We start from the raw sequence: 25,862 nt of genomic DNA, 5'->3' as shown, positions 1-25,862 counted from the left end.
ACAATAAATGTCGGCCGACAATCCGTGAGTGAGTAAACACCTAATATAAATTTTTCCTCTATGAGGGAAACGTTTGTAGCCCAAAGGTCCAATGGCCGCTTTCACACTTCTCCGGGACAGCACGGCACGACACGACAGGTCATGAAGCTGTCGAATTGGCTGATTTTCAATACGTCAACCTAATCAGCCAATCGGAGAGCTTCCTGTCCTGTCGTGTAGTGCCGTGCCTTTCCGGAATCGAGAAGTGTGAAAACGGGCATCGGCGTGGCAGAGGGTGACAATTTCACTGACGTAGAAATAGCTCAGTTGGTACTTTTTCAAATCCGATGGTGTACAAAATATTTTTCTTGCTTTTATAAAATATTTGTTGATCTAATACGGACGTTATCAAATATGCCTAATGATCACTCACCAAATCTCTGTTGTGAATTAGTCAGAGATCTTTGTCACTTTCAATTTGCATATAAGATCTTCATCAAGTATTAGAAACAGATTTATTGTCATAGTTGGCAAATCAGCAGTTGAGCTGACCGTTTGCATAGTAGAAGCTTAAAATGAATTGAAGCTTCTGGTTCAAAATGAACCTCATTATAAGAAACAAGACTTGTTATGAATTTAATTTAACCTATTTTACGGACATTTCATTATTTATAAAAATTTGGGAACAGAATAGTTTTGGGCTATGCCTGTTGTTCTATCCCGATCATATTTATATGATTTGTAATTATATCAACGAATAAATACAAGTTACAATAAGTTATAGAAAAAGTTGAAAAAATTAAATACTTAGGTATAATTATAGATCAAAACTTGAAATGGAATGCACATATACTTTACCTTTGCTCAAAATTAAAATATCTGACTTATATTTTCTACAAAATCAATAAAATTAAACATCCAAGTATTATTAGGAACATTTATTTTGCTTATGCACACTCTTTTATTTCAATATAGCATTGAGGCATGGGGGGCAGCTCAGGATACTCACTTCAATAAACTTTTTGTTCTACAGAAACATATTATCAGAGCAGCCCTGGGAAGACCGAGAATGTACCCTAGTAGACTACTATTTAAACAAATTGATTTACCAACATTGAGACAAAAATACGTAACTAACGCAATTCAGTACATTAATAAAAACAAAGACAAATTCACTACTCGTAATACACCATATCTAATACGTCCAAATGTTTTCAATACCTACAATAACCTATTCACTAGACTTACATCTTGCAAACACCAATTGTCCTTCTATTGCCATAGAATAATAAATTGTCTACCTGAAAAATTCATTCTAAATAGAATTACTAAGTGTTCAATTTATGAAATAAGAGAGTGGGTATGTAGGAAAGTTAACTTCGGACTTGAGATTTCAGAAGATTAATTGACTTTTTGTTCTAGTGCTTACATTGTTATATTGTACATACATTTATATTCTAGTGTTTATATTGCATATTGTTTCTTCTGGTACTAATTAAATTGTCTTAGACATCCATCCTAATTACCTTTAACATTTTTGAACTCTCTTCCAGAGCTCAAGCATTAGCTTTTCTAGGAGAGCCCATTATTTCAATATTGAAATTAAAGAAAACATTCGTTGAATATGTTTTTAAATTAGTTTAGATTATAATTAGTTATAACATTATAAGAATGTTTTTGTTTCACTTGTTTGTAAAAAAAAGAATGGCAATAAATTGATTTGATTTGATTTTGAAATAAATAAATAAATAATCCAGTTTGAAATAGAATTTAGTTAGTGTAATATGTTAGTGTAATCAACGGGACTCACCTTGTTATTAGGAATCTTATTCCAGTTGATAGTCTTCATCTTGGTGCGCGGCGTAGGAGTCTCCTGCTGGGGCAGGACCACATTGACAGCCTCGGGCGGATCGGGGGGCGGTAGAGGCGGCCGACGAAGGTGGCACAGCAGCAGCGGGGGCGGCAGGACCGCCCGCCTGCTTCATGAAGGGAGGCGGTGGAGGCGGCGCGGGACCTCCGCCTCTAGAGGGAGCAAGTGGCGGCGGAGGAGGTGGGGCTAGAGGTGGCGGCGGAGGTGGTGGAGCCGAGGGTGGGGGCGGTGGAGGTGGCGCGTTGGAGGCGGCAGTGTTGTTCAGCGACTGCTTGCGACTGCCGCAGAGCGGGTGTTTGCTGTTCTGAAGGCTGGGAGAGCGCAGTAGGCGCATCGCATCCTCCCTGCCTTCCAGGAGTGTCGCCCTTGAAAAAAAAATATTACCATCAGTTTGGAAAATCAATGTATAAGATCACAGATTAAAATAAAGAATAAAGAATAAAATGTAAAAAAATTAAAAGCGAAAACTGCTGAGGGATATAATCATGCCAGTTTGCAAAAGAATTAAGGGGAAAATTAATCAATGGAAAAGGTTTGATAAAAAATTAATCATCCAGGCTGAACGTAATGTTTCACATGTACTATATCAGAACGTTAGTGGCAGTCACTTCCGGCACAGGTATACAGCATTTTGTGTTCTCTTGCATGCCAGCTGATAACTCTTCACCTGTCAGTCGAAACTCCTTCAGCCCTAGTATTCTGATTTATTGAATTTTCTTGTAATTTGTGACTTGGGTAATAAAATAATAATATTTATTCATGCATGTACATTTTACATTCAATGTTTCGCATTCAGTTTCAATCAAAAGTCATCAAATGTTCGTGAATATTGGAAGTAAAAAATAAAGATGACATCATCTTAATTCAAATTTCACTTGGTTCAATTCGAAGTTCCCTCACACTATATATGAAAAAACTCCATCAAACTGTAAACACATCTCTCTTGTAGACAATTCCTCAGTGGTGTAACATTAAATTGATTGAACAGTGGTATTCATCATTTGTAATTAATTATTTGTAAAAGTAATAATTATATTATAATCAAACATGTTCAAAATCTTTAAGGAAGGAATCGAAACAATCAATGACTCATGTGTACTAGCAATCAGTTCAGGCATTTCGACTTACCCCTCGAATGATACAACTAATTGAGCAAACAGAGAAATCAATCATTTCAATTACCACATTAAAAACCTTTGAAAAAAAAGGGGGCGATCCACCAGTTCCCAGACGGGAACACTGTAAAATTGTTGTTGCGTAGCATTTGATGGTAGAGCAAAAAGCAGTTGGTTTTTTTTTAAATATTATCAACTAGATGTTTTTTTTGGAATTTGAAAGGAAAACATTTTTATTGGGAGACAGATTTATTTTATTGAAATGAAGAAATTTCTGTGAGATTTAAATGTGAATTTTAACATATATTTTGGTTTGATAAAATTAGTTATGCTACATCTATTTCAATACAAAACAATTAAGGAAGGTTATGGAACTTTGAGCATTTGATCAATTTAAAAAAAATAAAATAAACTTGTTGCCAATGACTTAACAAAACGTTAAACAGAATTGTGTTGGACTATTTGATTATTGTGTTTCTTATTTAAACAAGTTATATGAAAGTTTTAAAAACATGATTCAAGGGATAATTAATTTGGAATTTCTAAGAATTAAAAACAATATGGAAAAATAAATTGAGATTGGAACGATACCGTTATACAGTTGACGTCCATCCTAAGTTGCCATGGTCTGAATGGAAAACCAGGGGATGTCCATCCACGTGTCAGCTCAGTTTGTCTCTGGAGGTAGGCGATGGAAAAGAGTGTGAAATTATTTAGAAGAAAAGTTGAAAGCTTTTTCCACTAGCTGGCTGGAGGGGAGACTAGAATGCTAGCCCCACTTCTACCTCTCCTCAGCGTTTTTACTCTGTCAGCCAAAACTGTCAGCTTTTAGTTTTTAAAGTTGGAAAAAATTATTTCTCTTCTTAAAGAAGGAACTGATGTTTGGGGGTATGTCAAACCTTGTGGTTAATGACAGTAGTCTCTTGAATGTTCTGCTATTTGAAGTGTCGAGAATTTCCACTGGTAGTGCGTTCCTTCGACTCACACGCACTACCTTGCTTATGATGCTTATGATGACCAGGAAAGTGACATACAAATAATTTTATTTTATTCAATTCAGATCTATCCTATCCTATCCTATCTCTATCCTATGCTATATTGTATACCTGTGCACAAGTCGCTCGGCAGTGTCCCAAACAATGTCGCTGATAGCCTCGCGGGGATCGATGCGCAGAAGGTGCTGGAGTATCTCGAGGAAGGGTATTTCCTGCGGGGTGTCGGCCACCTGCCTGAGGGTGGCGTAGAACACGTCCAGGTGGCTGCTGAGGTCGACGCCGGCCCCCCCGCCCCCCTGACCACCCGCCAACTGCGCCTCGTCGTTCTCACGCTGTTCGTCGAATACGTCCAACTGAACGCCCAGGTCCTGGTGTCGAGCCGCGCCAACTCTGCAACATTACAAAATCATTACACATTTATAAAAAAATATAAGAACTTACAAATTAGTCACACAAGTGTAATAGTGTGAAATTGAGTGGGTAGTATTGTAGTTATTTTTTTTTGTCTTCTATTCAGGTTATTGAACGAAATGAACTTTGATTTTCACCATATGTTGAACCCTGCGTTTTTAGTGTGAGAATCGACCATGTTTTTTAGAATTTGCTAACTTGTTGCTTAGTTGTCGAAATTAAAGCAATTTTCGTGCATTTTTCAAATACAGTTTCAATTTCATGCCGAAAAAGCTTATATATTTGGGAATTGTACGAGCATTGACCTTTTTGCAGCTTTGGCTTTTCCACTGAAAGTTATGCTCAACGCTCATGGAGGCGGAATAATTTATTTTCAGTGAAAAGGCCACAGTTCGAATTGAGACGTAACTGGGAAAACATGTAACGGTGTGCGAGCCTCGGTCCTCTGAATGGATCTGTTCCCCATTCACAGGAACAAATTGACAAGTTCTCGTTATATTATCATTAATTTTGATTTAGTTTGAAGAAGGAACCGATAAAATTAGTAGAAGTAGAATTAGGAGATTAATTGCGTGGGTGAACCTGAGTAAAGTGTAGTGAGTCTTCTTAAATCGTATGTGAGTGCTTCTAAAGAGTCAAAGTTTAAATATTGTTAAAATGGTGAGTGCTAAACTTTTGTTGTTGTCTTTTATAGCTCAAAGTTGAGTTACATAGAATGACCGAGGCCCGAATTTAGTTGCAGCAAGTTAGCAAGTTCCCAAGTGTAGAAATTACAAATTGAATATGCCTTCTGTCCTAAATCAATAAATTAATGGATAAATTTGTTTGAAAATTTGAATGTTACATGACTTTTATTAATTCATTCGATTTAGAATTCAATAAACCTGACGTTGAATTTTAAAAGTATTTTCAATGAAGTTCCTGGCTCGTAGTTACTGTTGTTGCTAGAATAGGTGACAATTGATGATAATGATGATAATCTGTGCATTTGAATGAACGAATCCACTATAAACTCCCAACTAATCAAGGATTAAATCATAAGTTTAGTAGTATAATTTTAGTAAATATTATAGAAGAGAGGAGACACCCCCTCCGTTAACACAAGAATAAAAACTTCAGAGTAGGCCTACCCGCCTTTTAAAGATTCATTTTTCATTTTTCCCAACATGTTTCCCAACTCTAAAGTCATTTTTTAATGTAAATACAAGTAGCCCTAGTCATGAAAGTGTATAAATTAATTATATAAATAGAGCGTAACAGCTTTAAATAATATAATATGGATAACCATAGTTGGAAAACCCCATCAATCCTCCACCCTTTTTTGCACCACTATTCTTTTATTGTGATTGTTTTGCATGTATTCATTTTATTAATTTGTATTCAATTTGTATGTGTGTGTGAATAAATTGAATTGAATTGTTTCACTAAAAAGGCAATAGCTAAATATCTTTGCTACACAATAGGGAATTAAGGGGTAAAATTCCTTGAGGGCCAAAAAAACAAGGCGTTTTTTTAGACGAGTTGGCACGGCACGAACGAGCGACACACAAAAATCAGCCAATCGTAGAGCTTTTTGTCCTGTCATGCCATGCTGACTGAGAAAACGCCTCGTGTGATTCGGCCCTGAGAAGTACTATAAGGATGACTCTTTGCATGCTTAAGATGGGGGGTCCACGGCCCAAAAACGTGTCTAGACTTGAGTGATTCACAAAGTTCCAATGCAAAGAGCAAAGAGATTATTTTGCAGTCGTCTACAGCGTATGTAATATTTATATTCCTATATCACCAATGTCCTATTACAACAGAACTGTAAGGCTGGGGTTGAAACAAACGAGCAAATGCTTGTTCTGAACAAAGATTAATAAAAATATTGATAAAGCCAGTCTAAGATCTAAAGCCATGGTAACTATAACATTGGATTCATACACTTTTGGAGACATAATTTTTCATCATGCTTCTCATATGACGTTTTCTTTCTATGCATTTTATGCTACAGAATTCATGCTTTAGCTTACTAGCTATGCTTGTTTGGTCTAACCCCAGCCAGGAACAAGAGCATCATATTAAACTTGGGAATGAGTGTCTATGAATGAGGAATTAAAGTAGGAACTGAGTGGAAATGAGTGTCTATGAATGAGGAATGGAAGTAGGAACAATGAATCAACTGATAAATTGCATATCGATAAAAAAAGTGATTGAACATGAATTCTTCTATAATAAAAAAATGAAAGAGAAGAATAAATAAATCTATATTTATAGGATTAACAAGATAAATCATCCAATGCTCATAATCTGTCAAATAATCAAAATCATCTAATGTGAAAAAATGGGTAAAATATACAACAATACTATTAGCAACAGAAAAAATCTAGCATCTACTACATTTTCTCGACTTTTCTACGTGTGCCAAAGTTCACTACACCTCTACAAAACATCAGAGATGAACTGGCCGTCAAACAAGTCTCTCGAATGATGCATTCACAAATAGAATATTACGGTCCACGGTTGGCATTCTCAAAAGGCGTTTCTACACAAATTACCACGCTATTTATTTGCCTGGAGCCGAGTGCTAGGCCAATAAAGCTAGATAAATATTCACATAAAGCGAGCCTTTTCAAGAAAAAGAGAAGAGACTGGAGGTACAGCATGCAAGAATGAGATGAAAACATGCTGGGTTATAAGGAGTAGAAGAAAAGACGGTCAAGAAAAAGACAAGATACTGAAGGAACAGCATGCAAGAAAGAGATGAAAGAATGGTAGGTTAGAAGGAGAGGTGGAAGGTGGTTGGATGTTTTCAGTGCATCAGTACTAGAAACGAAAGAGGGGAAATAATAATATTGGAAAGGAAGAGCAGACTGCCTATTTCGATTTTTAGTGGTAGCACACACAGAACTGAATTCAAAGATCTTAGCGTCCAGAATCCAGGAATAGTTCGGTGCATCTTCCGGTGAGAAAGAGAGAGAAAGAGAGAGCGAGAGAGAGCGAGAGAGTGAGTGAGATGTGTAGGAGAAAGTAGGAGAAGGAGGAAGAAAATAGATTAGAGAGAAGGCCAAGGTGGAAATCTTCTAGCTATCCCTCTTACGAGACAGTCGAGCTGATTCTACAGTTGAAATATTTATTGACAAACAATCCTTTCTTCCTATCTTGATCTTCCCTAATCATCAATGCTCATATGGTGATCACATGCTGTTCAATAAGTAGTAACATCAATTATCAAATTCTGTTGTGGAAGAAAAGTCTCTAAATAATGATCTTACAGATAGCCTAGCAATACATTGACTATGCAATGAACAATTGTATTTCCTTAATGACTTATTTGAATGTATGGATAATATTATTAAGGATAGGTGCATATATATATAGTCTAACAATAGATGGACTATGCAATGAACAATTGTATTCCTTAAATGACTTATTTGAATGCATGCATGATATTGAGGATAGGTACCTATATGGTATTTTTACAGTATTTATCTATTCATTAGTGCGATTTCATAATATCCATTAGTACAATTACTTATTATTAAAATTATATTGGAAGAGCAAAAACAAGCGAACCCTTCAATATTCCTCTCCAAAATTTAGATTATGAATTCGAAACTTTTTACTTTTTACTCCACACAACAATTTTCTGTTCAAAAATATTTTATAACTTGAAATTTATAATATCAATATATCTCAATGAATAGAATGTGAAATGTCCCTTAAAAATTGGTCTATTGAGCCTTGTATAAGACTCTTTAAAATCAGCTTAAAATTATTAATTATGATACAGCTAAAGCCTATAATGCAGTCTGATAGCTTACTAGAAAATGGAATGAATAATAGAATTTTCATATTCACCTACAAGTCTATTAAAGAATAGAATAGATTAGAATGACTGCCTCTATTTTTTATTTGAGTTATTTTAGATTATGAATTTGAAATAAGGTTAAGTCACTTTTTATTTCTTCTCAACACAACAAATTCTGTTCAAAAATATTATATCACTTGAAATTCATAATATCAATAATATATTTCAATGAATAGAATGTGAAATTTCCCGGTAAAAGTTGGTCTTTTGAGACTTGTATAAGACTATTTAAAATCAGCTTAAAATTATGAATTATGAAACAGCTAAAGCGTATAATGCAGTCTGATAGCTTGCTAGAAAATCGAATGAATTATAGCATTTTCATATTCACCTACAAGTCTATTAACGAATAATAGAATAGAATGACTGCCTTTAGTTTTGACCTGGGAGGGCGAAGTTAGGGCGCAGTCGGCTCTGTCTTACACTTAAACCTCAAAGCGTGGATATCAACAAACTTGAAAGCTATTCAAGAAGTCCACTTGATGTAATTATCCACCTTATAACGATATTGCGTGTGAGAAATTGAAGGGCGAAGGCAAGGGATCGAGATGGTTGGAGAGTCAGGATTGAGGAGGCCAGGGCTCGATTTGGGCTGTAGGGCCATCGAAGAAGAAGAATAAGAAGAAGAAGTTAACGATATTGCGAATTTTCAATAATGATCAAATGACATGCTTGAATTTTAAAAATATAATTGAAATAATTGTAGGATATATGGAATTCATTACTGACTTCTAAAAGATGAAGCTACAACAGTGTAGTGAAAAGTTCAAACTGTCGACTGCATATACATTAAATGTATATGAAAAAGCTTGACTATACAAAGATCAAAGCACAACGAACTATGTCACTACCTCCATAAACAAAGCCATTGTGCATTCGTGTGACGTCAGCACAGGTAGGGCTCCTACACCAATAAAAACACCAGCTGATATCAACGTCACAAAAACATCAGCTGAAATCAACGATTTTTTATTAGTGTAGGAGTTCCACCTCTGCTGACGTCACACAAATGCAATACGGCTTTCTTTAGGGAGGTAGTGACTATGTACTTAATTCATTACACACTGTTAGAAACGTATTACTGTAGTACATTCAAAGTTGACCTACCGTTCAAGTAAAGGCTTATTTTCACTTTTTAGAGTTAGCAGCTTTTCCAGGAGAAACATAGAAATATTATTGTTAGTAGCTATATAAGAGAAATTGGATACGATATGATTCTAAACTTTCTCATGATAGAGCTTCAAATTTGAAAAGGAAATGCAAAGATGCTTCAACACACTCAAAACAAGACTGTACTTAATCAATAAAAACTCTCCACATAAAAATAATGATGCTTCATCGGATGCGAATGTCCAGCGATAAACTTCGAATCAATCTGTATTATTCGGCTACTTCAATTAATTAATATGCAATGTAAATCTACAAAGGAAATGAATGACATTTGAACCGTTACAACCTCACCAAAACTGGTTCGACATTACTGATAACAGAATAGGCCTAACTCTTTATTAGACTGCTGGAGATTATGTTCAATCAATGGAGACTTGCTATATAATAATAACATACTGGCGCACTTTCTTTTGTGCTGATGAACTCATAACGGGAGCTGTGAACGATAACACATAAGTTCAAGGCCAGATTTACGCAATAATCTGAAGGCTTTCCGGTTCATCAGTTCCAGTTTTAAGAAGCAGTAACAATGTATTTAATAATCCCTGATAATAAAATCATGATAACAGATGATTGCACGAGAAAATGAAGTGGCCTTTGTTATTTTTCTGGACTTTGTAAAGTTTTATCGAAAAATTCACTGTTATTAGTTTTTAAAAGTTGAGGTTTTCATATAATAATAAAATTGATACCTAACAAATTTGGGGAACTGAAAAATATTTATGAACCCAAAAGAAAAATCATCATACAATCATTATTTTTAAAAGCACACAGTGCAAATTTCAAAAACTCTAGATGCATACATCAAAAAATGTAATAAAACATATTCAAATTCCCATAAAATTCTCACAAATATTCTAATTTCCATTTCATTCATCAGTACCATATCTGATATTGCTCCTATAAATTAAGTAAGAGTATTTCAATATCCATTGACAACTGCTTAAAAAGGCTTCAATAATCAATAACCAATAATCAGCGAGTAGTCCAGATGAGAAGTCCAAATATAAATTATTTGAGAGTATCCATTAATAATACTAATCTTCAATAGAAAAATAATGAATTCAGGTGTGACACTAATATGTTATAAATAATAATATTATGATGATAAAAAATTTAAATAGCATTCATATTATTTCTATAATAAAGGACCAAACATCCAGATTCAAAGCAAATAAGAGAAAAAAAATTAGCATACAATACACATCCAATCTTCAAATACTGGTGTAATACCTTACACTGGAAGTCCAAACAGAGTAAAATCTATTAGTTTTTTATACACTAATAAAATTAATAACGAATTTAGGGATCTGAAAAATAATTTTGAATCCAGAAGAACAATCATTAAATTTTAAAAGCATACAGTGAGAATTCCAAAAACTCCAGATACATTTAAAAATTTAATAAAACATATTCAAATTCCCATAAACATTTCACAAATATTCTAATTTCCATATCATTCATCAGTACCGTATCTGATATTGCTTCTATTAATAAAGTGAGCGTATATTAATATCAATTGAAAACTGCTTGAAAAGGCTTCAATAAAAAAGATTAGGTAATGAATTGAGGCGTGAGATTAATATGATTTTAATAATAATATTACGATGATGAAAATTGTAATAACATTCATATTATTTCTATAATATAGGACCAACCTTTGAAGTACACAAGAGAAAAACATTTTATACAATATAGGCTACTTTTAAACCCAAGAATAGTATATACTGTATTGCTATATACTATCCTCGACTTGAACCTTTAAATACTGGTAAAAATACCTTACAGTAGAAATCCAAATGAAGTAAAATCTATTCGACAAATCACTGTTGATTTAATCACTAGAAATTTCAAATTTGAAGCACACAAGAGAAAAAAATTCTTACAAAGGCTACTTTTAAACCCAAGAATAGTAATAGCTATATACTATCCTTGACTTAAACCTTTAAATACTGGTAAAAATACCTTTAACTGGAAATCCAAAGGAAGTAAAATCTATTTGACAAATCACTGTTCAGTTAGTCACTATAAATTATATTCACTATAACACAATACACTGGAAGGATGCAGCCTCTAACTCAAGTCCCGTATCAAGTTTGAGCTCTGGTCGACACTTGGCTGAGAATCTGGAAGTTAAATCGGTCCTGGATTCTCCAGAAGGAGGCCTACTGCTCATCTGTGGAGGGGGAACTTTGAGTCGTTTGGCTCTACTTCATTTAACACAAGCCAAACATGACAATAAACTATCCAACTATCACCTTATATAACTATAATAGTCCACACATCTATCGTCAGATTGACTTTTTAAATAAATATCAGATAATAGCTATACTAGATTGTTTATTCTATGATAATAGGCTACTGTATAGAATTGTCAGCATTGAATAAATGGAAAGTATTATGTTATTCATTAGAAGAATGCTGAGAGTTCAAAATGAATCCTAGTCAGTATCGTAGCACACCTTACATTCATCTGCAATATTATAAGTCCATGTCACCAATTTTAAATGCTAATCATTTGGTAGAGATTAATAAAAATGGATTAATTCATCAATATAAGTTAGAGTGATCATGGCATAAATAGATACTCTGGTTGGATTGGAATAGTTCCAATAATTTAATGCTGATTGAATTAAGAATAATACTGTGTATCTCCTCATTGGAAAAAAACCTACGTAGGCTACTACTTTATATCACACCTTTATCCATTTTATTCTTTATTCTTTATTCATTTATACAATAAGTACATTATCGAAATGATAGGTAGAGGAAAAATAAGGTAACCTTGTGCTATTCCTCTCCCAAATTTAGATAATTTAACACATAGTCCGAAACAGGTCAAGTCTTGTAGTTCTTCAATTCACAAAATTTTCAGGCCTCAAATATTTTTACAAAGTGGATTTTCAAATTTAAATGCTTCAAAACTAAACATAGAAGAAATATCTCACATTATTTTAACTATCAATCAATCAATCATTTATTTCTTCCCAAAACATACATGAAAGACTCAAAAACTAACTTAAAGCTAAAGAGAAATAGTGACAGTTTAAAATTCTTTTTTTTACAGTAAACTCGTTTATACTGTAGCATGCTAAATCTATCAGATATGCTCTTAACAATTCCTTGAATTTTAATCTATCAGGTGCATGTCTTATTCAACCTGGGAGACAACCAATAAATTTTATTCCAATGTACGTTGGACTTTGTTTATATTTTCCCCCCTGAATGGATTATATTTCATGTTTTATTATGCACTATGAACAGCATAGACAGCTAGTTATGTAATCTTAACAATTAAATACAATGTGAAAATCACAGAACCCATGAAATTTGGGTTGCAACTTTGTGAGGGTCAAAAATTTTCTGGGCCGAAATTGGAAAAATTCGAAAAACTACCCTTACATCCATCAAATATCATTCCATCTAGTTCTCATATAAATATAGATAGATAGCCTTATTTCAATGTGTTGAGTAAGATTGGTCCTCTTGAGTTTGCTATGAAATTCATTGAAAAAATAATACTATGTGTATTATTTCTCTGAGCCCTTCAGTTGTTAATCGAATTATTCCTATTTCAGGCAATCACTCTTGATATACCAAACACGAAACACCACCACAACACTGAATTCATCAATATCTGATGAATGAATCATGTGAATGAACTCAAATATTCCAAAACCCTAAATTATTCTGCACAAACACTGTTGTATAGTGGAATTTGCAGAGGAGTCACAGCTTCTTTGGTTGACACAGCTACTCAAGCTGCACTTTATGACTGCTAAAATCTGAATTATCTCCAAGGATTCCGGCTTGTATTGTCGTCTTATCCTTACTGCCAATCAGCGGCCAGCTGGATTTTGTGAATTAACTCGATTGGCCTATCTTTATGGTATCTTCGCCCACAAGCTTCAATGTCCCAGTCCTCTCTTCAATTTACGAAAAGTATTGCTGTGTTCACTATAGTAGGAGATCACTATCACTGTTTTTCTTCTCCTCAATGTATTTTCTTTTTATTCAACTTCTCCTCCTCATCTTCTCCGTCCTGCTTCTCCTCCTCCTTTTCATTGATCCTCTCAATTTCTTCTTCTTCTTCTTCTTCTTCTTCTTCTTCTTCTTCTTCTTCTTCTTCTTCTTCTTCTTCTTCTTCTTCTTCTTCTTCTTCTTCTTCTTCTTCTCTTCTTCTTCTTCTTCTTCTCTTCTTCTTCTTCTTCTTCTTCTTCTTCTTCTTCTTCTTCTTCTTCTTCTCTCTTCTTCTTCTTCTCTTCTTCTTCTTCTTCTTCTTCTTCTTCTTCTTCTTCTTTTCTTCTTCTTCTCTCTTCTTCTTCTTCTCTCTTCTTCTTCTTCTTCTTCTTCTCTTCTTCTCTTCTTCTCTTCTTCTTCTTCTTGAAGATTCAAGTCAGTTAGCGTCTGCTTTATGCTGAATGTTAACATGCAAATCTGTGTTTTTATTTGGTACTTTATTGAGTCATAGTGCAACCTTTAAAACTTTGAGTGGGCTTATTCACGAACATAATGATGAGTCAGGAAACGATGAGCATAACATGTTTTCAATGTAGGAACAACATAATAATTATTGGACCCAACTCTCAAAAGCAATTGGAATCATTCTACCGATTGACTGAATGACTGACGATTGACTGACTCTGATTGACCTCACCAATGCTGGTAACCCCATTATCCCAAACAGATAAAATGAAATCTAGATTAGATAAGAGCTGGATACTAAAAAATGGGAAATATAAATGACAAAAATGGAAAATATAAATGGGAAAAATAAAATTAAACATAATAAATTAGACAGTTCGACCACCTGTTGAAGACAAACCTTTTGAAATCGAAATTGTTGAATTGGTTTTGAAATAGGTGAAGCTGGGTTTACACCAAAGTTATTAACAAAATTTTAATAGCTTAAACCTTATAGATTCTATTAGATTGAATGGAACTTGACAAACACATATGTTCATCATGTGTATGATAAGTTATGTTCAATCCAATAGAATCAATAAGGATTAAGTTTTCAAAATTTTGTTAATAGCTTTGGTGTAAACGCAGCTTTACTCTATCAATCACTAATTTACAATATTATATTTTTGATCATCAATTCATATTATATTATTTATTCATTCAATACAGCGAATAACGAATAGCCTACATTGACTGGAAAAGAAATTAAGTAGGCCTACGGTACTTAATCGCTTGAAATGTATCCTATTCCTTACACAGGATACTTGTAAAAGGTCTCCACAATAATAAAAAAAAAATAATAATAATAATATAATAATAATAATTCTGTTAATAATAATATCGAGTGACCTGGCTGGCTCAGGTCTGGTGTCAGAGTTTTCAGGTCGCAACTGATCAATTTCAGGGCCTCTGACATGACCTAACGACTGCTTTTTAGGTCTCCACAATAATTATTGCTAACATCCATTGAAAAATTCACTTTGATATTGAATAATCCCCAGGAATTAATCCCTTTATCAATCCACGTTACTAAATACTGCTTTTTGGAGCCATCTCTACTGGAATATTCGATTAGTTTAAGTGCACTCTCAATAACACATTTCCAAATATATGATTACTCAAGTATAGGTAGTAGCTTCCATAGTCTTATAATTACACCACTTCATAAAATCAAGTCAATTCAGGTATTGTACTTGATCAATATGAAGAGAATTATGGAAAATGTTCTTCTTAAGCAGGCTTATGATGAAACTCTGGATGTAACACACTGTGAGTGCCTTGTTTATTTTTATCTTTATCGTTATATTCATAGCATAAACACGTGGCTTGAAGTAGGGATTAAGCCATCTTGTTACGAGTTACAAATAATAGTAATTATGAAATAAGTGGATAATCAAGACCTATTTCCTAACTCGGGATTCTTTATCTTCAGCTACTTCTCAAACACTACCTTACTATACTATGAATAGTATCATAATCATAATGAATAATTTTAATTTATTATGAAGGGATATACACTATCATAAATTGAAAAGGTAGATAGTTTTGTTCATATACTATGAATAACATCATAATCATAATGAATAATTTTGATTTATTATGAAGGGATATACACCATCATAAATTGAAAAGGTGGACAAGCAAATTTTCAAAAAAGAAAAAAGGGATAACCAAAAGCAATTAAGCAATGTATTATCTATTGGATATCATAATATTAACCATTAATGATACCGTAATGTAGTGTGAAGATGTAGGCTACTTTTCTGTCTTACTTTATTCTTCATTCTTTATTGATTAATACAATAAGTTCATCATCAAAATGATAGGGAGAGAAAATGAGGTAACCTTGTGCAATTCCTCTCCGAAATTCAGATAAGGTTACACATAGTCCGAAATAGGTTAAGTCTTGTTGTAGTTGTTCACTTCACAACTTTAGATTTTTAAATTTAGATGCTCCAAGAACTTTTACAGAAGAAATTCAATTGAATTCAAAAAGGAATACAATTTTGGCAATTAGCTGTTTGTTCAACTTTGATTATTTTATTTATTTATTTATTCGTGGACAGAATCACAAATCATATAAATATGATTAGGAAGGAACAACAGGCTCGGCCCAAATGTATTCCATTCCCAAATTTTGATAAATTAATAAAATGTTCAAAAAATAGGTTATGTTTCTACTGTAAAACGTTCAAGTTCAATTTTCGTACAAAAATATATATAAGCTAAACATTTTGAATTTAGAGAAATTAAAACACCAAACTATATTTAAATATAACACTTAATTATCACTTCATATTGAATTAATCAAGTTATTTTATAGAATTTTGAACGCAAAAATACACACAACTTCTCTCATTAAGCACAGCTGTAAATTATATATAGACCTACCAAGATAAAAAGATGCAAACGTTTTTGAAATCATGTTAGAAGATTTGAAAATTCTCTATAATCAAAAAGTGTTCGAAGCAATATAATCTGGTGAAAATAGAATGAATAGAATAGTTTTTCATTCAATAATTATCAATATCAAGAATTCACACTTTTAATTATTGTTTCCTTCGTTTCTCGACAAACAGATAGAATGATTAAATACTGTCTTTCATAATATTCCCCTCATTTTCATTCAATCAGGAGAAGTAAGTTATATAGTGAATTGCTAATAATAATCTTCATGGAAACACAAATAATACTAAACGAATAACACATTCAATCATGTGAGGTTGTTCAATAGCAAGCAATTTGTAGATGTAAATTAATTATAAAATTAAACCCGACAGACTTACAGATGAATACAAACTACACATAACTGACTAATAAAATACAATCAATATTATACACGCAACATCATTAATTTTACAGTAGAGCTTCTGACAGAAAATTCATTTATTTCTCGTTTTTTCTACGTTTGGAAACACAAAAACACTAGATGCTCGCCTTGAGGTTGTCACTACACTTACAGATTCAATTCAAAATGTCAGCATTCCGCTATTTAATAACAACAATGCTTCCTATCTAATCAATGCTGACAGTTTAAAATGAAAACACACTATAGATAGATTAGCGGATAAATAAATGAACTGACAGACAATTTTTTAAAAAAGTGAAGCAATTTGCTAGATGTGACAGTTGAACATGGCTGGTTGTCTATATTTAGACTGTCAGCGTTGGTTAAATGGGAAGCATTGGTCTAATATTATAAGGATGACTGACAGTTTGAAGTGAATCTCACTATATAGGAAGCTTCTACTCAAGCCCTACAAACATGGTCAGTTTTTTCCTGACTTCTAAATCTGTAGCAAGACGATTAATTAGTGGTTTTGTTGGTTTTATTGACAGCAAGTTTCTGTTTCTGTTCCCTAGTATGGGGTAATATTTACAGAGCCGTGTGTGTGATCATACAAATTAATGAGTTATTAAAATACTAATCTATTTCTAGCAAGTATACAATAATATTAGAAATGAATATAGAATATGAATAAAAATGAAAATAAAACATATAAATAGGGAAGTTCAAATGAATTTATACGAAATTTATGTGTACGGTATTTGAGGGATTTTGAGTGTATTTGGGATATCTCTTTTAGGTTTAATTACTTATTGTAGAATCCTAATACCATTAAAATTGATCATTTCACGTCTGTAGGTAATATATCTTGTAATGTATTGCTCTGTTTCTTTTGCTTTGTCAATATGTTATGGTTTAGTGCTTATTATTGAAGAACATCATTATCATTGTCATATCATTATCATGTCATTATCATTATCATTGTGTTATCATTGTCATATCTATCATTGTATATTTAAGTATAATGGAATTGTAGAGAACTCGTTCCTCGCACACAGGCTTTGCCCATGTGAGGAACCTTTTTCATGTTTTGTATGTATATTGTATATTGTTTGTACTTTCTAAGAAGAATAGTAAAGATAATTTCAATTTCAATTTAATTATTCCACAACGAACTGCTAGTTAATAATTATTTTTTGAAATATTTACAGGTTTATCACAGGTTTATAGTTGTTCCTTTCCCAATCATTCATAGTTGAGAATGATATTATTGTAACCTGTGTATCAATGTATAAAATATTAATAACTCTTTTTTGAACTATTTTTGACAACACTACAGTCAAATTTTTCAATAAAATTTATCAAAAACTAGTACTCATTAGTGGAGCGTTTTCGGATTTTTACATCCATTTTCAACACTCGCTGTGATATAAAAGTTTGATATTTAAAAAAAATATTATTAAAAAACTAGACAAACTATACTGTGGTGTCGTCAAAAATAGTACAAAAAAAAGTTATTATGATATAGTGATAAGCTGGTAACGCGATTCAAATGTGTTATGATGTAAAATATTTTTAATAATAATAATAATAATTATTATTATAATAATAATTATTATTATATTTCTGGATTTCATGGATTATTATAATAATAACAGCTATGATGTTAAAAGCCGACTACAGATTACGTTATTTATTTAGTGATGATATAAATTTCAAAAAAAAAAAAAATAATGCAATGAAGTTATTTATCTGGTGGCGAGAGGGCAAGGATCCAGGAACTTTTCCAAAACGTCCAGCAAATTCTCCAGTCGGCGAGGAATTCATTCTCAGATCCCTGACAGAATCTATTTCTGTTCGAGCCGCAAAATCCAGGATCCAAAACTCTTTCTCTCACTCTCACCTCTTTGCTTTTTGGACCCTCGCCGCGCACTGACCCATAACATAAACAAGGACCGAAAACCAGCAGGCGCTCTCTTTCCATTTCTACATTCATATTTACTAACAGAGCCAAAGAGCTCGTCAGTCGCCATTAGCTAACTGGATTTAATTTGTATATTTCAGAGTTGAGTTTAGTCCTTAAAACTCAACAATCTGCTTCTAAATCCATTGTGGAACTGTGATTGATCCTTTCTATTTTTGACCCATTCATTTTCTACTGTACATACTCTTCGCATGGTTGAAATGAAATGAAAAAATTCTTTATTAGGCAAAGTTAGGACTTTCAAGTCCTCTCTACAAACAACTTTAGTGCCCTCCTCATACACAGACACGTTCTAGACGAGGAGTACTATTCTTTTAAATTAGTGTAAAATTTACATTTCAAATGTTTGTAACATATTGCTTTTGAGAATGAAAACTTTCTCATTCATTCATTAAATTTTCATTATCTCAAAAATGTTGATTCTTCTTATTTGAAGCTTAAAAAGTCAATGAACTTTGCGATTAAAAGAAGTGCTTAGTCACCATTCAATCTTCTCCTATAGACTAGACGCAGACAAAATTAATGTTTTATATATCCTTTCAATACTTGACCTAGATTTAAGGATTGATGGACTGCGATTTGTATTTCAGCATTTGTACAAATCGCAGTCCATCAATCCTTAAATCTAGGTCATGTATTGGAAGGAGATATAAAACATTAATTTTGTCTGCGTCTAGTCTATAGGAGAAGATTGAATGGTGACTAAGCACTTCTTTCAATCGCAAAGTTCATTGACTTTTTAAGCTTCAAATAAGAAGAATCAACATTTTTGAGATAAATGAAAAATTTAATGAATGAATGAGAAAGTTTTCATTCTCAAAAAGCAACATGTTACAAACATTTGAAATGTAAACTTTACAATAATTTAAAAGAATAGTACTCCTCGTCTAGAACGTGTCTGTGTATGAGGAGGGCACTAAAGTTGTTTGTAGAAAGCTTGAGTGATGAAAAAAAATTGTAAACTATTCTTTATTGCTGCATGAATTAGAGGCCTACAATAAATTGAGAATTTCCCAATATCAAGCTACAATGGATTGATATTATACAGTTCTTATATATTATTATTATTATTACTTTCCTTGCCCTATTACCATAGGTAAGGAAAGTATTGCTTTCCGAAAAAAATTAAGGTACCCCAATTTCTAAATTTCTATACGTTTCAAGGTCACCTGAGTCCAAAAAACTGGTTTTTGGGTATTGGTCTGTGTGTGTGTGTGTGTGTTGTGTGTGTGTGTGTGGTGTGTGTGTGGTGTGTGTGTGTGTGTGTACACGATATCTCATCTCCCAATTAACGGAATGACTTGAAATTTGGAACTTAAGGTCCTTTCACTATAAGGATCCGACACGAACAATTTCGATCAAATGCAATTCAAGATGGCGGCTAAAATGGCGAAAATGTTGTCAAAAACAGGGTTTTTCGTGATTTTCTCGGAAACGGCTCCAACGATTTTGATCAAATTCATACCTAAAATAGTCATCGATAAGCTCTATCAACTGCCACAAGTCCCACATCTGTAAAAATTTCAGGAGCTCCGCCCAATCAATGCAGATAGATTCCCAATTATCAGGCTTCAAATACAATTGAAACAAAAAAAATCAAGTGGAGTAGATAGATGAAAAGCATAGTGAGTGAGCATGAAAATCTCTACAATGAATGTTCAGTAACATTTTCACCTAAAATTGAAAATAAGCTTTAAATTCGAGAAAATGTGATTATTCAATTGCAAATTATGGTTGATTCTATTAAATCATTCACTATGAAGAGATAGCAGACCTCATGTGTATCTCCAGCGTTATTGCCCTGTCACCAGCTGGCTCAAATCTTTGAATAGTAGACTTGAGATGCGCGGGAACACTAGCGTCAGGTGATCAATTTTCATAACGGCAAGGAAATTTAAGTGAGTGCGCCACACCAGATTTTATTATTTGTAATCATGGATAATCTCTTGCATTAATTTAGGTTCTCGAAGTTAATTTAGATTAATCCCTATCTAAAAAGTAACATTTTCACCTAAAATTGAAAATAAGCTTTAAATTCGAGAAAATGTGATTTTTCAGATATATCATGGTTAACTATATAGGTAAATTATTTCATATTCAATAATAAGTTGTTAGATACGGTACAGCTCTAGTTTAGTACGGTTAATAATTAATTGTTCACTATTATGAAAACTAGGAGTTAGAATATACTTTAATGCTTCAAAATAATGTTTTAGGTAGCCTACTTTGAAATTGTTTTTTATTCTGATCTATAGTTCCAGATTGATGATTTGGTGTGAAAATTGAAATGGACATAACCTATAAATAATATTTGTACAATTTTAGACAAAATTAGGAAATAGAAGACGTTTTAGGCAATAGCCTGTTTTTGTATTGTTTGCTCTATCCAATAAATGAAAAAATTAATAAATAATGCAGAATTAAGCATTCATCCCACACTTAATGTTGAGATAGATGATAGGTGTTAAACAGTTTGATTTGATTTGATAAGGGAAGGAGATAATGAATCTTTCAAGAGAATCTTTCCACTTTCTATCTTATTTTCCATAGAAGTTATTCTTAATGTTTCCCTATTTCCGTTTATTCCATCTAGGAAATGTTAAATTTTTCATCAGTTTTGAAATTATCTCTTTATAACACGCGATAAAAGGATGAAAAACTTGAATTTCCTTTTAGTTTCATTATATTAATTTCTGGTGCATTTTCAGGGAAATTTCAAGACACGGTAAGTTCCCTTACCGTACAGCAGAAAGGATACCTAGTACGGCGAGCTAGACTGTACGAGTGGAGGCCGTAATTAACTGCAATGGGAGTCCCAATATTGATTATCAATCAACAAACAACAAAACCTAAGAATATTATTTCTCATAGTTTGTCACGTATTCTGAAAAGCTTAAACATCAAATAGAAGGAAATAACAACTCAAACCTTCAACAGTTGATTCCATTACTTAGTTACCCAGTAAGAAAGAAATCGGTATTTTTATAGAGCTACAAGTGGTGATAGGATAAAGTGGTTATGGGAAGAGATATAAGTAGTAGCTGAGTCTATAAATAGCGTTTATGATGGGCGATTAACTGCAGCTATGATTATAGCCTTCTGAGTCGATCGTCGGTTACACCATAATCTAACGATCCTTTATTCCTGTTCGAAAAGATACAGTGCTATCAAATTAACCTAATGGACCATGTTTATAGAGCCTACAGGAGTTGGATACCTACTCACTATGCAAGGCACTGTTTCATACAACAAAACGTCAATAAAACAATTATTTGATACTGATCAAAACAACCTGAGGAATGATACGAAAATTATTTTCTTGGGTGATCTCTGAGGTAGAATAGTTTATGATTGAATAAGTGACTTCTATTAAAATATGTTTCACACTATTCTCACATTGTCTACCATTTTTGTAGCACTTTTCCAACAGTTATCCAAGTCTCTATAATACCTTGAGTACAGATACAGAAAATTCAACCAATCACAAGCTGACCAACGAGGGAACAGTGATTTTGTTGATCAGAAAAGTGCCAATAGGACTACAGATACAGAAAATTCAAATATATGGGTCCTTATAGTACCTTTCACATATTTTTAGAATGTTCTCGACCTAATTAATCCAAGCTAATCTCTGAACGCAAAAAAGAAACAGTCGCATATTTAATCAATTTATTGTTTTTCTGGCTGGGTATCTGAACAAACCGATAATTTAGTTTCGTTGAAAAAAGAGCGTGTAGCTATTTTAAATTAACCATACTTCATTGTTCATTGCCCAACCCTGTAATTTTATAAGTTAAGTTACCTACTTTGAATGATAAAATTATTCTGACACTTAAATCTGATTGCTGAAACTAGTAGTTTTATGTAAAAAAGGGTATTAGTTCTATTTCTATGATAATTTAAATTATTCTGATAATATTTTGATGGCCCTTACGTTTCAATGTTGAAAGTTGAGGTTGAGATCATTTTTGTTCTAGCTGGGATTCCCTTATCACTTAGTTCGAATTAAAAATGAATAATCCACATTACAATGCTGGCAATTTAGATGAATTAATGTCCCAATATTTCCATTCAATTCTCACATTGAATTAATTCATTCACTTTCAACTATAGCCAACATATTCAATTTTTCAAAGTAATCCCTGGAGTTGCATTACAGCATGAAGTAATCAATTATTGTGGAGTTCCTCTGAATGAAAATTCCTTAATTATTTCAATTTGATTACTGTATAATAATTATTTCAAATATCCAATGAAAGCTGTATAAATAGAACTAAGGACTTCTGCTACTTCAAAAATATTGTAATAATTCCAGTAGTTGTTTAATTCCAGTTTCTAATAAAATCTTCCATATTTCAATATCTTTTTTACCCAACAAAATGAATTTAATATCATTATAAATTTTCCCCAAGGAGGTATCCTCGATTCCCCGATGTATCCCAATACTCCCAATTATTAGAAGCATATATTTAGATTACTGACCGATGAATTCATTGCGGATCCGGATGCGGTCGTGCAGATTGGGCGTGGAAATGATGAGGCAGTTGATGAAGGCGATCAGAGCTGTCTGATAGTCCTTGTCCTCCGCCTTCTCCAACTCACTTATCACTACTTTCAGCCGGTATCGTTCTGACTTCAGCTCCTGAAAGTTGACAAAAAGTTTACCAAAGAAGTAATTCCCTGGTTGACATTTCAAAACCAATTCGAAAAGTCAAGATCAACTCCACCCTATACTGGGTTCTAGATATATACCAATGGGTATTGCAATATCTGACATTCAACTAGAGGAATATGAAGAACAATACACATATAAATGTGCTACCGTGTTGATATATGTGACGTTAATTGTTATTGTAGGCTTATTACCAACTCATATTGACCATATTATTACATAAGCTAAGAACTGTAAGGTTATTTGTAAGTTCTTTGTGTTTATGGAATGGCATTTACAGAGCTGTATACTCTCAAGTAACCAGAAAATTTATGATCAGTTATTATATGAGCGGAAACCAATGAATTGTACATTCTTGTTATTAGAGAACATTCGAAAATTTACGAGTAGCCTGAATCATTGTAGTGTGTAGCCTAGGATGAGGCATACCAAAGTCAATTAATTTACTTCATAATTTATTTGTACGTAAAATCATTACAAAATGAGAAGCAAGAAATGTACCAAGTACAAAACTTCAATTTTTCCTATTTTCTAATTTCATTTACGAGCAAGAAAGACATTAATATTATATTGATCTATATTTATGTTTTCAATAAAACTAACATCCATTTTGATATTCAATTTGGGAACAGAATAGTTTTGGGCTATGCCTGTTGTTCTATCCCGATCATATTCATATGATTTGTAATTGTATTAACAAATAAATAAATAAATTTTGATCTATATTTTCAAGCATGCTCAGATCTTTTAATAGTAGACTTGAGATGCGCGTGAACACTAGCGCTAACTAGCGCTGAACACTAAAATTTTCATAACGGCAAGGAAAGTTGTGTGAATGCGCCACACCAGATTTTTAATGCTAATTTCCTTCTATTTAACTTCAATAAGGCAACACAAAGCATATGTGAGAACGTGTAAGAGATTTTTTTTATTTTTCCTGTCTCATCTACCTGTTAAAACCTTAAAACTCCAAGCTTCATCTAGATTCCCATAACATCTAAAGTTGACAGGATAATACTGCACCATAGAATTTTATATTCAGGAAATATATGGTACTTAGTGAACTTAAAAGTGGATGTTTCGAGAAAGATGTCACCGAAAATACAGTAATCTTCAAAAGATTTCTCAAATAATCTCCACCGTTCATCATCGGCTCAACCAATTAGAACTGGAGACTTTTCCATTCACAAAGGTCACCTTTTACGGTAAACTAGACAGAAAAATCCCAGTGCCATATCCTGAGTTATTGTGAAACTTTATTGCAATCTGTAGAATATCTCCCACTCTTCTACTTGACTCCATTCATTGGCGGCTGATATGGACTGACACTTTCCGAGTAAATTTATGAGGAGTCGCTATTTTGAAAAGAACTCAACAAATTAGATCTGCGTAGGAGTAGCTTAGCGCTGCTATTATATATCGTGTTGCATGAGACATTCTATAATCTAGCAATGTGTGTGAGATAATTTCGGCTGATTGAAAAAGCCTTGTGTAGGCTTCACAACTTTTGTGATAGAAACTTCATCTGCCTTATAAGTGAAATTAGTTTTTGGCAGGTAGGGCAAATTAACTTCTGATAACCACGGACGTGGGATAATACACTGTTCCTAAAAAGTATGACAGAAATTATGAATGATGTAGGGTATGACAGTATTGTAGTAATGCGTTCAGGCGATCTAGAAAGTATAAATTGAAATGGCCCTAATAAGTACCTAATGATAATGATGTTCGATTGTTGAAATATACCTGAAATATACAGTCTTGTCAAAAGAAATATATTTTTGTATAAAACTCTGTTCTCAACAGAAAGCAAAGCAGTTTCGAAATTTATTTCCATCGTTCTGGATGCAGAGAACTGAACTACCTCTAGGTCTGGGAACCGATATGGCAAATTGATGAAAATACTCCCTCATATTCAAGCTAGGAATGTGACATGACATTATTTTGGCCATGCCTACATTAATAATATTAATGTATACTAATATTATTAGTCTCTTATTACAAAATTATCCTTTCATGATTTCAACTTTTGCTACATTATAATTTATATTGCTTTATTATTTGCAATACTATACATTACTCAAAAATTCAGTGACCCGACAGAATCTCTTCGTTCTCTGTCGATTCAGTTTTAGCATGGAGTAAAGAACATCTTTACTGAACTTTACTCCGTAAAGATGATAAGCTCGGTTATCTTCTTCAATGAAAGATACAAAATCCTTAAGATACAATGAAAGAAACGGTATATTTATTCCGTGGTTTTAGGGTCTCAAGAAGGTGATTCTGATTCTTGAATCGGCAGAGAGCACACAGAGCTCTCTGTCAGTCAAAGGCGAAACTACTTGGTTTAGCTCCGTTGCCGCAATAATAGTCTGAAAACGCCATTAAAAGCACATGCGTTTTAGAGCCCCATTAATCAGTCAAATTTTATAATTAACCGAACGAAGTGAGGTCTAAGTTTCAAGTCGACGGTTATGCATATCATCTCTTTTTGTTTAAATGTTTATATAAATTATGTTGCGCATTTACACGAAACGCAGCAATAGATTTTCATGGAATTT

General features: G+C 33.0%; 1 protein-coding gene across 1 annotated transcript in view; it reads right to left on the bottom strand.

The window, feature by feature from the left end:
- The window catches only part of LOC111046660 (inverted formin-2-like), a 225,795-nt gene that overhangs the window by 18,602 nt on the left and 181,331 nt on the right, over window positions 1–25,862 (bottom strand). The window contains 5 exon segments of the mRNA XM_039433649.1: window positions 1,790–1,898; window positions 1,900–2,214; window positions 4,071–4,347; window positions 12,229–12,270; window positions 23,112–23,271. Of these exon segments, the coding sequence (XP_039289583.1) occupies window positions 1,790–1,898; window positions 1,900–2,214; window positions 4,071–4,347; window positions 12,229–12,270; window positions 23,112–23,271 (903 nt within the window).

This window comes from Nilaparvata lugens, chromosome 7, assembly GCF_014356525.2.
Source record: "Nilaparvata lugens isolate BPH chromosome 7, ASM1435652v1, whole genome shotgun sequence".
Lineage (NCBI taxonomy): Eukaryota > Metazoa > Arthropoda > Insecta > Hemiptera > Delphacidae > Nilaparvata > Nilaparvata lugens.
The sequence above is the reverse complement of the archived record's forward strand: the minus strand, read 5'-3'. Positions and strand labels throughout refer to the sequence as shown.